We start from the raw sequence: 15,217 nt of genomic DNA on the forward strand, positions 1-15,217 counted from the left end.
AAAGGCATTTTAATATGGTATTTTAGGTTATAGAACAAATGGCTTTCATTGTCCCTCACTTAGTGAAACTTATAAATGTTTAGTATTTCTGTAATTTAACTGATTTTTCAAGCTAACAAGTAACTTGACAACTCATAGGCTTTAGATAATAAGTAGCATTGTACCCATATGCTTATAATACTTGTGAATACATAGAATAAATGTGTAATGGCAGTTTTGTTTATTAGAATTTCGGTGAATTGCTTTCAATCAAGATGTAAAGCTGTCACTAGTATATGGGGAAAAGCTTTGGCTTTCCTTTCTACCAGTTAAAACAGTAAAGCTGAATATCTGTCAAGTATTTTTTTTAAATGGTTAGAAACGAAAGGATGATGAATAAAATATGCAGTCCACTATTTTTAACGTGTTACAATTTGGAATTTTTTCAACTGGCAAATCTTTTGGAAGCTGCCTAACAAATGAGGTATGACAAAACAGCGATTAGCTGATTAATTTCTACAAAGCAATATATCTCAAACAGATTAAAAAAAAAGTACATAAGTCATACAGAAGGAAGTTATTTTCTTCATGAATTTTAATGGCACATGACATCTGTTAATATACTTTAATGGGTTTCAGAGGTTTTGCTTGTAAGATGGATGTTAATATAAACACTGTAAGCTCACTTTTTGTACTTGCAGTTCTCAGTGGCCTCTGTTCTAATGACTGTCCTCGGAAAATAACTGTAAGTATAATTATAACTTTACTATTTAGCTTCAGATGAGCTGGGGCTTTATTATGCTGGGAGATGTCCACATCCATAACTGAGAAGAGTTACTGACTGGAACAATGTGTAATCCAAATCATGACTGGTCAGGTTCAATGTGTTTGAGACCCATATCTTTCTCCAGTTGCCTGCTCAGAGACAAAAAGAATTGACTGATTCCGCAGTGAGCGTTGTTAGGCAGCATCGCAAGGGCTGGACATACAGGCACAAGAAAAATGTTGGACAGACTGAGCCATGAGCTGCCTGACAGCAACTTCTGGGCCAACATAGAGAATATGGGTACAATGAAGAGAAGGGAAGGGAATGTACTTGGTTCTAATGGTTCTGCAGATCAGTTACATGTTCATGTGCTAATTTCTATTTCATGTTTCAATCATGTCCAGAGACCTTGCATGTCAACCACCAAACTTTCACTTAGCAGATTAGTTTTCACAGTGGAAGATGGCCTAAAAGAGGAACTCGGAGAAATTAAAGCTAGAGTTTGCATCTTAGCTGTGCAAAAATACTATCTTTTCCTACAAGCCTATTTTAAGTCATAAGGTTAATTTCTGTTACAAAATAATAAGGGGTTTTGGTAGTATTATTAGCTTAATTGAAAAAGTAAAGGTTTAGAAAGTAAATCTTCACAACAGAACAGCAGATGTTGATGAGCACCTCATTATAAAGATCATTGAAATACTAATGCCTTCACTGCAAAAGAAATTCTGTTAGAAAGCATCATGAAGTATGTTATGCCAGAGTACAGCTACCTGGCAAAAATAAAGCATGTTTTAACCTTATTTACTCATCTTTCACAGTTCTGCGTTAACATATTTTATCTGTCTTCTTACCTTTCATTCTAGCCAATTCATTATTCTTTTTCAAGCCTTGATCCCATCTTTCATCATTATCACTTTATTCTTATGTTTTGCAACTTACTATTTTTGAGGCATGATGTGAAATGTGTCATCTCTTCTTCAGTGTTCTTTCTGCAACTCATCTGAAAGATCATCTACTGAACTGGATGCCCTAATATCAGCTTAAATTTGGCATTTGAAGGGAAGAAAAAAAAAAAAACTTGTTCCCCCCTCCTTCCCACCTTAACAAATAATTTCCCCCACGCACACATCCCGTTCTCACTTAGGTACATTTGACATGGTTCATCACTCAGTAATCCACCACTCCCTTTGATTTTTTTTCCTTCCATTTCCTCCTTGTAACTGTACTTTGATGTTTAAGCATATTTTCTGCCTCCAAAGAACTTATTTTAAATAGATACTGGTACTTGAGAAGTAATTATTCAGCCACTTTAATTAAATAAAATACTACTGAATAATAAGAATTTTTAATTAAATACTGCTGAATAATAACAATTTTAGATTTGTGTAGTATTTTTAGATTCAGAAAGTCCATCAAGATGATGCATTCTCAGAAAATATTGAATGAGTTCTGTTTTGTTCAGAACATGCAGTTATAATGTCTTTAAATTTAGTTTTCTAGTATACTTCAAACTCCCCAGAAAACATCAAACCTTTTGCCATAAGACTGAGTAGTATTGTGCTATTCATGAGAAACTAAACGGTACTTATACAACTAATAAGCCTTGTTTTGAAAATGAATTTTCACATATTACCATGAGCAAAGCAATAACAAGGTTTCAGAATTATCCATATAAAGAAATCATTTTCCTGTGAAAGTGTTTTCGGTTTACTATTTAATTAGTATTGCTTTTTATCTGTTTTTAAAATTTTGCCTGCTTCTTCCTCCCTTCCTATACCCCCTCACCCCACCCCGCCCTTGTAGCCTTTCGGTGTTAATCAGCCTGGTCCTTACATCATGTATACAACTGTAGATGCAAATGGATACCTGAAAAATGGGTCAGGTAAGATAATCTCATAAGAATACACATGACTAAATAATAGCAATAGTCTAGGGGAAGAAATGTGGATATATTGCATCATAAATCAGTGATAATTCTCTCACTTTGAACACTGTGCTCAGAACTGTTTATTCCACCCTAGAAAAGATAAAGAAATAAGATATCCTGAAATATGCAATACTTCTGTATTCATATGTGCTGCGGGCTTGAAAGTATTAACCTATGTTTGTTGGTTAAACCAGTGATTAATGCCAGTATGAAAATGCAGAGTACTCCTTCCAGGTGCACAAATGCACTTTAGCAAACTGCTAGGATTAGTTGTGTTCTTGGTTTTATTGCTCTGAACTTTTTCTTCATAAGCAAAATCTAGTAAGAGCTTACTTGTTTAGGTTGAAACTCAGAACTGCATCGTGAGCTTAGAGATTTTCAGGTAGTCTGAGATAGCACAGTATATCAGACTCATGCCCTTAGGCAGCCAGTTCACATTGGGTAACAACTGGCATATCTCTATGATTGCAAATTATCAAGATGAAGGCTGGCAAACTTTGTCAGAGCCAAGTCACAGTACAGCCTTTTTAACCATACTGGAAAATACTGGCAAAGGCTTGTACAGGATTGCTCTCCTTATTTCTTTAGAAGCCTGAATTCCTGTGGACACAGAACTTGCTTCAGTGTACCGTCTTGGGTATTTGTAGTCCCAGATAACTTGAATCTGTTGGCCTACTGAAGCCAATTTTAATTGAAACGTATGTGCCTCAAGTAAAACTTCACCAGTTCTTTAAAAATCAAGTTTGGTAGAAAACAAAATTCCACGTGAGAAAAAGACTTTACTTAGAGATCAACAGTTATTTGGTCTGTTTTGTCTTCAGGCTGGCCATGTGGTCAATGTACTTACAGTTGGAGTTAGCCATAGCCTGGAACGTTCTGCCCAAGCAGTAACAAAGGAGCATAGCAGACAAAAGCTTAGTGCTCTGTGGAGGGATTATAGGGACATAGATTGTAGGGCTAAAAAGCATTGCAGGTTCCAGCCAGGAAACAGGACTGCTCGTAAAGAGATGCGGGATGGATATCCATGCAAATACAGACATGTTTTATTTCGCAGTTCATGTCCTGGTTTTGAAGGCATTTTGACTCAGGTGAGATCTCTAGAGGTACCTGTTGTGTTGTCCATTTTACTTTATTGCTTATTGGAGTGCCTGTTTATTGTACTCATTCCTTTTTTTTTTTTTTAAAAAAAGACCTAAATTCTTGGTTTTTTCAAAAGAGCAAAAGTGTAAACAGCTTGGAACCCATTTAATATCTTTATAAAGAGCAAAACTCCTTACTTTCACAAATTTGTGTAATAAAAATTGGTGTTCACTCATCTCTTCTTTCTGCTGTTAACTAAACTTGCATTTGGTCACTACCCCTCTGTACTCTTCAAGGCTATCTTCTTGGAGTATGGACCCATTAATTAACTTCTTGACAGTTGCTCTCACAATTGCTGGAATTTACTATAGTTTTTAGATTAGAAAATGTCTTTCCAGACTGCCAATTAAAGTTCATTCAGTGTATTCATTGAATGAATGTGCATCTAAACGAATAAATCAGTGGGTTTTAAGTAGTGTAATGTATTTACTCCTTCAGGCTCACTGGGACTTAATGTGGGCCTGCCTAAATTTGGTACACACATGCAAATATAAACCAACTTAATGAAAACGCTGCTTCGTAGTTTCTCTGGCCATGTGACTTTTGAGTAGATACCTACGCACAATCTTACTATCAAAGAATCAGAAGTACTGCCTATGTAACAAAAATACTTTTTTGCATAAGTAAATAAACACATTAGTAATACAATCAAATGGAAACTACTATAAAGTAGCTATAAATCAAATAAACTACAACACAACCTCTGCTCAGATCTAATTATACTCATTTAGATTCATTGTTCACGTAGTTGGAACAGTTTTTCACTCTGCTACATATCTGTAGTTAACACAATTTCAGACTTAAGTCCTATATTTTAAGTGAGGTCATAATATACATTTATAAAACCATGTCTAACAGCAAGTAAAATCTGTATTATCAAATCATTAAACACTTCATATATGTGGGGGACACAATAAATGCTGTAGAGGATTGCATGTTGGCAGACCTGGATAATTTTTGATATACTGCTTTTTAAAATAAAATTAATTTTTATAAATTGACTTAGTTTTAAGCAGAAGATGAAAAATAATGCATTTATGGGGTCTTAATGCAGAATATATATTAAAAGCTTAATTCACAGAAATATCAGCTGATCTTAAACCTTACCTTGAGGAAATGTAGAATTACAAGTTCAGATGGGTTTGGTTTGTGTTTGACCCTTTAGCACTCGTTATTTATGCAGTATTATAAAATAACCTCGTGGCAAAATAAAGATGATTGTACTACTGGCATCTGTGTCACGGAAGAATGCACATAGCTTACACATTCATTTTATCTGTGGCGAGGAAAGCTGGTTTAAAATTTGGACCTAATTTATGTATCATTCTTAATCTTTGTTTTCTACTTTCCTCTTCCAAGGAAATTAACCTTTTTCTCCTTAAAAACATTATCTTAGGTTTGGCTGTTTGTGTTTTTTTCAAAGGGGTTGCTTTTAGAAATTGAACGTTTTTTACAATTTGTGCTAAGAAACAGCTAGCAAATATGATTTAATACCGCTACAGTACCATTCATCTTCACTACTACCATATTTACAATAATAAAAACTGAGTCCAATCGTGATGAATTTCCTTTTCTGTTTTGACATTACTGTTATTTCATAATGAATTCCAAGTGTATTTATGACCCTTGCAGTATTGCTACAGGGAATTTTATAATACTCTTTGATCAGTTTCTGAATTGTAATACGTTAATAGATTTTTGTCTTTAATTTCTGCAAGTACTTCTCAAAATTGAATTTTCTGTAGCTATTATATTAAGTTTGTACTTAAACTTTCTTCTCTTTCAAGTCCTACTTGTAAAATTCAGTAAATGTTTCTCTAACTGGAATTTTAATGGTATACAGGTTACTGTCTTGAAAAGATTTGCCTGTTATATCAGAATTGTGTTCTATTTGACAGTCAGGAAATACCTCAAGCAACACTTTCATGTATGTGTATTGGTTGACAGTACCAAATCCAGATAGTATTTTTGGGCCATTTATAAACCTACACATAATCTTTTCCACATTAAGTTTAAACAATATAGCATCAATACCATTCTAAAGTTATTTTTTGTCAACTTATTTCAATTCTTTATATAATACTATAGAACAACCCATATCCAAAGCTTTGAATTTTATGAAAGCAATAATGAGGGAATCCAATAGTTTGTTACATTTTTTATTATAATCTCTTTCCCCAAAAAGTAACATGAATAACAACATTGTTCTTTATCTAACGAGAACGGTGTTCAGCATTCAATTTATTTTTTCATGTCAACTGATGCTGCTTGTCTTTACCGCTGGTCTTAGCATAGGAACAGTTATTGGCTGGACCGCTGAAGCCAAACTTATCTATTCTTAAGTTGCCCTTCCATCCCTGGGCTAAAGCAAATCGTACAGTAAATGAAGAAACGTTCACCATTCTGTTTCTGATGTTTCTAATTCTGCAGGTCTTTAGTTCTGAAATATGGTATCTTTCAGGTATACAATATTCATGCAAAAAGTAGAATAACAAGGCACGTATGGCTGTCCTTATCAAACTCATTTTAAGGCTCTTTGATCTGCCAAGTCTTAACTACAGGAAATTTGCATAATTGAGAGGGTTTTTTAAAACATTGTTAGAATTACTCTCTCTACTATTAACATTCCAGTGTGCTGTTAAAAGATAGCAGAATAATAATTAGTGTATACTCAGTGCTTTTACTTCTACATTGCTCAATTCTCTTTTAATCTTAAACAAGAAATACTGTTAAATTAGTTACAAGGAATAGCAATTACCAAAATAAGCATTAGAATTGAGAAGTATTGGGTCTTACATCTTTCCTTAACATCTCCACAGACCTTTCCTCTCTGAGAAGGAATTCAGTTGTACAATTTCTAATATTGAATCAATTTTATGATCAAATCAAGGTCTGTTGTAAATCTGGGAGAAGTAGGCAAACTAATTTCAGGCATGCACTCACATCTCCTCTCTGCAATCTGCCTTCTTCACTCCCTATTTCTCCTGTTGGAGTTGTTATTTTTACAGAGATTCCACAGCTAAGTGTGTGTCATCCAGGATTTTTAACTCTGTCTGCATTTCTGGGTTTTTATTGGCTTCTGACACTGCCTGACAAAAACTAGAATAGGCTGAAGTTGAGCACAGATTGAATTAAAGCTGCTCTTGTGAGTTAGGGGGATACAGGAGATGAATTTACTAAAGTTAATTGAATGCAATTTTAGGGGCTTTTTTTTTTTTTTTTTTAAGGATGCTGAAGTTTAAAATACAATGAGAAGCAAAAAGTCAATTGTGATAACAAAATAGTAGCATTACTGAATCTCACAGGTTTTGAATGTGTTTGCTTGAGGACTGCAGTAATACTGGCCTTATCAAACTGGTATCAGTTTATACAGCTCTAGTTATTAACAGCTCTGACCTTGGCTAAACTGCAGTTATGTCATTTTTGCAAGCTGGAGTGGTCCACAGTAACAATAAAAATGACTACCTACTTGATGTTTTTGGTTTCATTTATTTTATTGTCAGTAACACAAACTGATTTTCTTAGAACTAAGTGTCCATATGGACTCAGAAAAACATAAATAAGATCAGATACTTTAATGTAGAGCAGCTGGTTAATTTACTGGAGTATTTTCATAAGCAGCACAAGGCCGATTTCATATTGTAGAAAAGCACAAGAGAAGCATTTTAAATTTATTAGATTGTTGCCTACTCAAGGGCTGAACAAGCTGAATGGCAGGATTGTCGTGAAACTTCATACTATGAACATCTGGCTACCTCTAGCCATTGCCATCTTTTTACTCCATTTTTCTTCCTCTCTGCTACCTCTTCCCTCTTTTACCACAATCTGATTTTATTGTGTTCCTGCTTGCTTTCTCCCTGTTTCATGCAACATCAGAGACCTCAAAATACCTTCTCTTTTTCTCCTTTGTGTGAGGGCCTGGCCTTGAAGTCTGTCTGTCTGCTGCTTTACACTCAGATAAGGCTAGCAGCTCCATTACAATAGCAGTACTGGCTGACTCCTTACCGTGGTGACACGCCAAACTGCCGAGGGAAAAATACAGTTCCTTCTAGATCTTGTTGTGGTAAGATCACCTTTGGCAGAGGGAGCCTGCTGTTTTATGCAGTGTGTAGCTTACCAAAACTATTTTTGATACATTTTTTGATGTACCATGTCTTAAATACCAGACAGACCCTTACACAGGTAAGGCTCAACCTGGATGGAACTTCAGGTTGAACTGTTATTTCATGTTTTCACTTCAACCTTTTAATTTTCTCTCTTGAAATATGTCAATAGACTTATTTTTGACTTTGTAGTTAGTATGAAATGAATAGGGTCATAATTACAGCTCGTGTATACCAAAAATATTAATCCTGTGGGCTAGGAACCACAGAACAGTAAATTATTCAGGTTTACTCAAAGACCAATATCCATGACTATGCATAACATTACCCTATGATTAGATTCTTCGGATTACTTGTACGGATCAAGTCATGATTTGTTTAAGCAGCTGTATGGCTGAAGTTATATGGACTGATAATTTTTACAATCCTCATTTAAAGCTCTTCCATTTTGCTGTTTTGGCTTTGTCTTTGTTTTAAGCCTTCTGTGATAGAATGACTTTTTACATGCTGTTAAGTCATGCCCTTATAGCTTTTGGAAATCTGCTTACTCTTTGTTGTTGCATTGAGGTCTCATGCTGTTTAACTAAATTGGATTGTGAGGTGGACACTAAATTCATCGCTGTAATAGCTGCTAGACACTACGTAAACATTGCAGTGTGTACAAGACAATCAAAGGAAGTTTAATTTCCATAGTCAATTGACATTGCAAGATTCATTAGGTAGAATTTCACTGTTCACTATATAGAAGGAAGACTGTGTTCATAGTAAAAGCTTGAATCATTTAGTAAATGAATACCTGAATTCTGTTAAGAGGGGTTTTCTGGTTGCTATATGTGCTGATATAGTATGCAGTACATTTTTCTATGACTTCTTTTTGTATAGAAACCATATTTGAACTCTAGCAATATTGCCAAACTTCATTTATTCGGGTGTGAGTATGTGCAGAAAGTTTGAATATCAGCAATATTATGATTTAATTGTTGCTTTACTTGAAGAGTTGGTGTTTCTAGTTTTAATTGTCTAGTTTTGTGGTGTAAAGTCATTTTTAATGAAAACCTATTCTAATGTAGTTACGTCAGCCTTGGAGCTTGGGCTTTCAGAAGTATCACAGGTGTTAGTAGCACTGTATATAATAGGCATCTGAGTTGCAAGTGTGCACATTCAGTCCACTCTCCCCTTTTATTTTCAGGCCTGAATTCCCTGTGGTGCTTATGAGATGCTAATATTCGTGCTGTGGAACCAGATCACTTGCTAAGAGGCTTTCTAGGGAATAAAAAAAAAAAGGGGGGGGGGGAGGGGAGTCCCCATAGGATCTGGATCAGTTTGCCAGAAATTGAGATTACAGGAGTTCTACTTAAATGAAGTAATTGGCTACCTTAGAAATAAGATGTTGGTGAACCTGCAGATAGCTCCAACAAAGAATGTTGTTTTTCCCTTACAGTCTCTCACCTAGTTCTTTATAAATTACATGTTCTTGTGAGGATGTAACTTGCAACCACTGTAATCCTGTTGTCATTAAATCCAATTATTATTAGAGAATTTATGATCATTTTCTTAGCTAATTTTCTAACACAAAAAAAAAAAAAAACAATAGTTAGTGATTACTACTACTAAGGATGTGAACCTTCACATGTTGAGTCTTACCTTGTAAATCAGTGAGGAAAGAGGCTTGGCACTAACCATATCAAAACAAACATCAACAGCTCATTTCTTCTTAACTAGTAACAAATAATAGAGTTTGACATAGAAGTGGTGCTCAAAAGAATCATCTTACCTAGAAATCTCAAGCATTTAAGCAATTCTCTAATGCCCACGAGTAGTTTGGAAATGTGGGATTGAATCTTTAGGAGTTAAATAATCATGAGGTGGTTCAATTTTTTTTAAAACGTTTTTATGGTTGACCCAGAAATGCATGTTTGTATTGAACAGCTTGTTTTGTTCTGTCTTTCAAAATACTAACTTGAATTTCCTTTCTAATTTTATTGCAGCTGGGCAACTTAGCCAATCGGCACATTTTGCTCTCCAGTTGCCATATAATGTGCTAGGCTTGGGACGTAGTGCTAATTTCCTCGACCATTTGTATGTTGGCATTCCTCGTCCTTTAGGAGAAAAGGTTAGTTGAAATTTAAGATTGTCAAAATTTGTGGTGTTACCTTTCCTAATAGAGTTTAGAGAGAAATACTACTAGGGACACTTATTTCGGAAGTACAAATATCAAAGAAGTTTGCCAAAGAAACACCCCATAAGGCCTGGTTTTGGGGGTGAGCGTAAGCCCTAAAGCTGTAACAGTACAAACAAAAGATGACTGGGATTGTCTATAAATGTTAGGAATATGGTGCTTGTTTGTATCATAAATGCATATTAGGCCTGGTGGATCAATTATGGCCTCAGATGTAATGTTTCCCTGGGGCTGGTCTGGCTGGCCTGTAAGCTCAGAATCCTTTCTGCATGGTGCTGGCACCATGATCAATATGATGGGAGGTGGAAATTGCCATGATAATCTAAATTTCAGGTGAAACATGAAAGTAGGGTCCTGACCACTCTGTCTTTAAAAACCTAATGGTACTACTTTAAGGTATTTGTATTAATATACTGTCCAAATTGTGATTTGGATAATTGCTTTGCCTGCATAAAATTCCTTTGCAGAATTGGATCTTTTCTTCTTTCCCTATTATGTTGTTACTTTATACTTTTTAAGCAGATGCTGTGTTTCATGTCAGCAACACTTATTTTTGCTTTTTTGTTGTTGTTTTTGGAGCTTTTAGAAGAAAACGCTTGAATGGACGTAAGGGAGTAATCACTTATACTTACAAAGGGAAAAAAAAAAAACAGTTGATTTTTGTTTCAACAGAGAATTTCAGAATTCTTTGCTCTTAAATTAGGAATTGTTTGCTAGGAAATGACATAGTCTTTGTTTTTCTTTCAGTCCATAAGAAAACAAGAATGGACAGCTATCATACCAAACTCCCAGCTTATAGTCATCCCATATCCTCATAATGTTCCTCGAAGGTAATTTCATCTTGAATTGAACTTCACAAAATTACGTTATTAATGCCTATAAAATTAAGCATTATGTGTAGGTTAAAAAGATACTTGTCTAGAAAGTAAATCAAAAAACAACCAAGAAGGAGGGAGTTAGCTCTCTTCATGTTGTTGCTCCTGTGACTGGGCAGAACACTTGGGAGTATTCACCCAGACTCCTATGTAGTAACCGTTAACAATCAAAACCTATTACCAGCTCAACTCTTGTAAATAATAACTTACTTGCTAGAATTACCGGCATTATTTCTGACAAATTGCAAGCATGGTAATGATGGAAGCAAGCATTTTTGTTTTGCCAAACATGCAATTTCTGCCTAGTTGCATATAAAAGCTTTGGTTCAACCCTTCTGAATGGTATCTGTTGCCATAGGTATGAATATTTTTCTTTAAGTAGAGGTGAAGGGGTTACTTACACAAGAGCTTCAACACTGAATTCATTTTGCAATTAAAATGTTTATCCCAGAAAGCAAGCATGTTTCTGTCTTTGCTGTTAGAGAAAACATTAGTTGCATATTCCAGCTGCTTTTTGCCGCTTGATCTACTAGTGAGGTCAGTTGCATTTATCATGCAGAAATGATTCTGACATCAGTTTCAGCAGCTAATTTTACTATAGAACAAATAACAGTTGAGAAGCGATGTGCCACTTGAGTTGCTAATTAACAACCACAGGAATAACATCTGCTGGAAGTAGAAAATTTCATTAGAGACTTGAGGTATTTAAAGGTATGCATTATATAGAAATTTTCTCAGTTGTCTTATCCTTAAACTATTTTTGCTTTCTTATAGAGAAAATTCATGGACACTGTAGAATAGTGGAGGATAGAATTCCAGGAGAAATCAGATTTCATAATAAATGCTTCTTAAATTCATATTTCCTTTTAATGTAAGTGTCATTTCCTGAGAGGCCTCAACATAAGGGATCCTGCTGACAGCTTTCCCATGACAGGAAGCCTGGAGTATAAGCATGGTGTTACTGAGCCTCAGGACCCCACAACATTCTGGAGATGTCTTCCAGATGGCCTTAAGGTGCCTAGTTTATTGCTCTCCAGCATCTTCCTGACATAATCAACTGGTTCTTTTGCCTACAACTACAGTTGTCCCTGGGTAAACTTCAGACAGAATCCTAACTAACTGTTCCCCATGAGCCTGTTCAAGAAGAGCTTCCTCTGTGGGGTAAACGGTCTGTTACAGGTTACTTCACCCTGCTTCTCCATCTCTCCAGGTCCCAGGCAGTTTTATGGAAGGCTTTCTTATGCACTTTACTTTGTCCCAGGCGGACAGTGTGAGAGAAATCTAATGAGGAAAACATCAGTCCCTGAGGATATCCATGGCATTCCTGGATAGTTAAATAGCAACTGAATTTCAACATGGCATTACATGAAAATAATTATATTAAGCCATATATTTCTAAGTAAAGACCGTTAAGCTCCATTCTTCAAGTATAGCCATTAGGTTTCTGTGGACCAAGTTGTTACGTGTTAACACTAGAAAGTTCTTTTCATCTTTTTAAATTAAATCTATTTTCTGCTTCCTAATGAAGGGTATTAATGTTTCCTTGGATTTTCCTCTTTTGTATAGCTGGAGTGCCAAGCTGTATCTGACCCCAAGTAACATTGTACTGCTAACAGCTATAGCATTAATTGGAGTCTGTGTCTTCATCCTGGCAATAATTGGCATATTACACTGGCAGGAAAAGGTAAGCTTAATTAGTAGTATTTTTTCTATATTTTCTATACTATTTAACATTTCCTGATATTTTATAGTGTTGTATGTTTTTGAGTAGTTTTCTGCAGTATAACTTGACACATACTGCATTAATTCCTAAAAGGTATTTATTTTTAATCCAGTATTTATTGTGAGCTTAAAAATTGGCATTGTTTATTATTTAAACTCTAAGACACTTAAAAAGGGAAGTGACGAGAAACATGGATAAGCTTTTGCTATTAAGCTGTTATTCCCAACTAAATGCAAAGTTTTTGTTTTATATCTAAGTGTTCTATTTTGCAGAGTTTAAAGGAGCACTGTACTCAGAAAATGGAACATAAATTCAATTTACTTATCTTGAGTTCTGCTGGTAATCTGAAAAAAGGAAAAACATCTCTTTCTCTATCTTTGTTGATTGCACTAACATTAGCATTCAAGACGGTATAGGGAGTCAATCGTGTGCATATTGGCTGCTTGCTCTGTGTGTCTGAATTATACATGCAGTGTATAGAAATCCATTGATTTGAAGAAGCATTTTGAAAGGGGCCTTTCATGTCACAAAAGAAACGCGTTCCCATTTTTCTTAACTATGTGCAGTTCGCAATCATATCCAACTGGCAGAATTGCCAATAAATGCTACTACATACCCAAACCATAATCTTAGCTGTCAAATAGAATTACTGCACATTTTGACATGGTAGAACTGTTTGTTATTTTGTGCTTCTGGAAATAAAATGACCTTGTTAAATATATAGATAGGCTTTGCGCATGCTTCATATTTAAATATTACTTGTCTGTCATTCTCCACTCTTCAAAATGTTAAATACGGTCTCCAAATAATAGCAATGCTGGGTATGAAACACCCAAAGCAAGGAAATACAAATTTTATGATGGCTGTCCTTAATGCATCCTAATGTACCAAGAAAGCATTGCTAAATGGTAGCTTGGACTATGCACTGGCTGGGTTTAACTCTGTCTTCAAGACATCTTGAGTGATGAGTAACAAAAAATATATATATAAAAAAAAAAAGGGTTTTAATGATTATCTACATACCAATTCTATCTGGAGAAACTGAGGTTTAATGTCAATGTTGAAAACAATTCTATATGTAATAATTCATGTATTTTAATGTAAAGAAGTACTCAGCCCAGAGTGGTTGCTTTCTGAACCCTTTTAAGCCCCATTAAGTGTATGTGAATGAAATGGTGTTGCTTATATGTTAGACTCCTTTGCAGCAGCTGCATCTTGCTCAAAATAGGCACAAATATTTGGATACATGATGTGTATTTCCAGAGTACTGTATAAATACTTGTGAATTCCAGTAATTTTCCAATGCCCTCCCATTGATTTTTACCTTCCCAATTTTTAGAAGAAATGGTTGAGGTATAGCATAAGAAAGTATCCTGACCACAGCTGAATTGTGCACCACTGGCACGACTGGGGATTAAATTTCAAAGTTTTTCTTGTTTCTGAGTTTATGCTTGCTTTACTGCCTCTTTCAGTAATCTTCTCATAAAAATACTGTTCTGCCTAAATGCTGTTTTCCCCTGCAGATTTCTAGAGTACCTATCACAAAGAAAGAAAGGGGAAACATACAGGCAGTTACAATCTCTCCTTTTCCCCCAGAGGATATTGGTCTGTAAGCTGCAGTGTTCTGTTCAGTAGTTCAAATAAACCAATGTACTTTGACCTCTGCAGATAAGTAGTTGAAGTTCTTAGTCTACAGTAGTTCTTATGCACTCATTTACCAGCCACTACTGTATTGTTTAAATAACTGTGCCATTTAGGGATATTATGTTGCTCTGTCTTTCCTTCGAAATTTTGTATCCACAAAAAAAAAAAAAAAGGCTTTCAAATGTCAGTTCCTAAGTTCCTAGTTTTTACTATTACTCCTCTTACAACAGTATAGTCTGCTACATTAGCTAAGGACCTCGATGCTCCTGTATTCTGATTCCTTTTCATTTGCTTTGTGGTGTTGGCGCTATGCATTGATGATAATCCTGCTAGGCAGCTTTCGATGGATTCATCAGAATATAAGTTGGTCGAATTTTGAAGTGGTAATTTTTTCATGAAGCAGACAAAAAAATGGAGTGAAAATTACTTTCTAAGTGAGACCACAAAAAATCGTGGAATGTGACAAGCATTTCCATGGCAGAGTATGCCACTCCCCTTTTCCCACCCCATTTTTGACATTCACAATACTACTGGCATTGATAAAATCTCTGCCAAAAAGCCAGGCTGATGTATGTTAAACTTTTCCCTGACAGCTCTGCTGCTGCTACAAAATGCAATAAAATCCATAGTGAACCCAAAGGAATCGCTGTCACGTATAAATGTTGTGTGATGAGGAAATCTTTGGCCTTGAGCCAGAGCAGATGACAAACCTTCATGGCAGAACACATGCACTGATTTCTACCAAAATTGTCATGTATATTTATCAACTCGGGTACAAATCTGAATGCCCACACAACAGCATACTGTAAAGGTTTTTTTTATTTTACTCATCATCAAAAAAAGTATAAGCAAGCTAAAAAATTATTTAAATCTGCTTTTGC

The 15,217-nt window shown here is 35.3% G+C and overlaps 1 protein-coding gene across 1 annotated transcript in view; it reads left to right on the top strand.

Moving 5' to 3' along the window:
- Window positions 1-15,217, top strand: part of ITFG1 (integrin alpha FG-GAP repeat containing 1) — a 70,677-nt gene that overhangs the window by 54,098 nt on the left and 1,362 nt on the right. The window contains exons 13-17 of the mRNA XM_084294619.1: window positions 681-724; window positions 2,549-2,627; window positions 9,904-10,028; window positions 10,842-10,924; window positions 12,536-12,653. Coding sequence (XP_084150745.1) covers window positions 681-724; window positions 2,549-2,627; window positions 9,904-10,028; window positions 10,842-10,924; window positions 12,536-12,653 — 449 coding nt within the window. The remainder of the gene's footprint in view (window positions 1-680; window positions 725-2,548; window positions 2,628-9,903; window positions 10,029-10,841; window positions 10,925-12,535; window positions 12,654-15,217) is intronic.

The sequence above is a fragment of the Netta rufina genome, assembly GCF_964035555.1.
Source record: "Netta rufina genome assembly, chromosome: 13".
NCBI classification, from domain to species: Eukaryota; Metazoa; Chordata; class Aves; order Anseriformes; family Anatidae; genus Netta; species Netta rufina.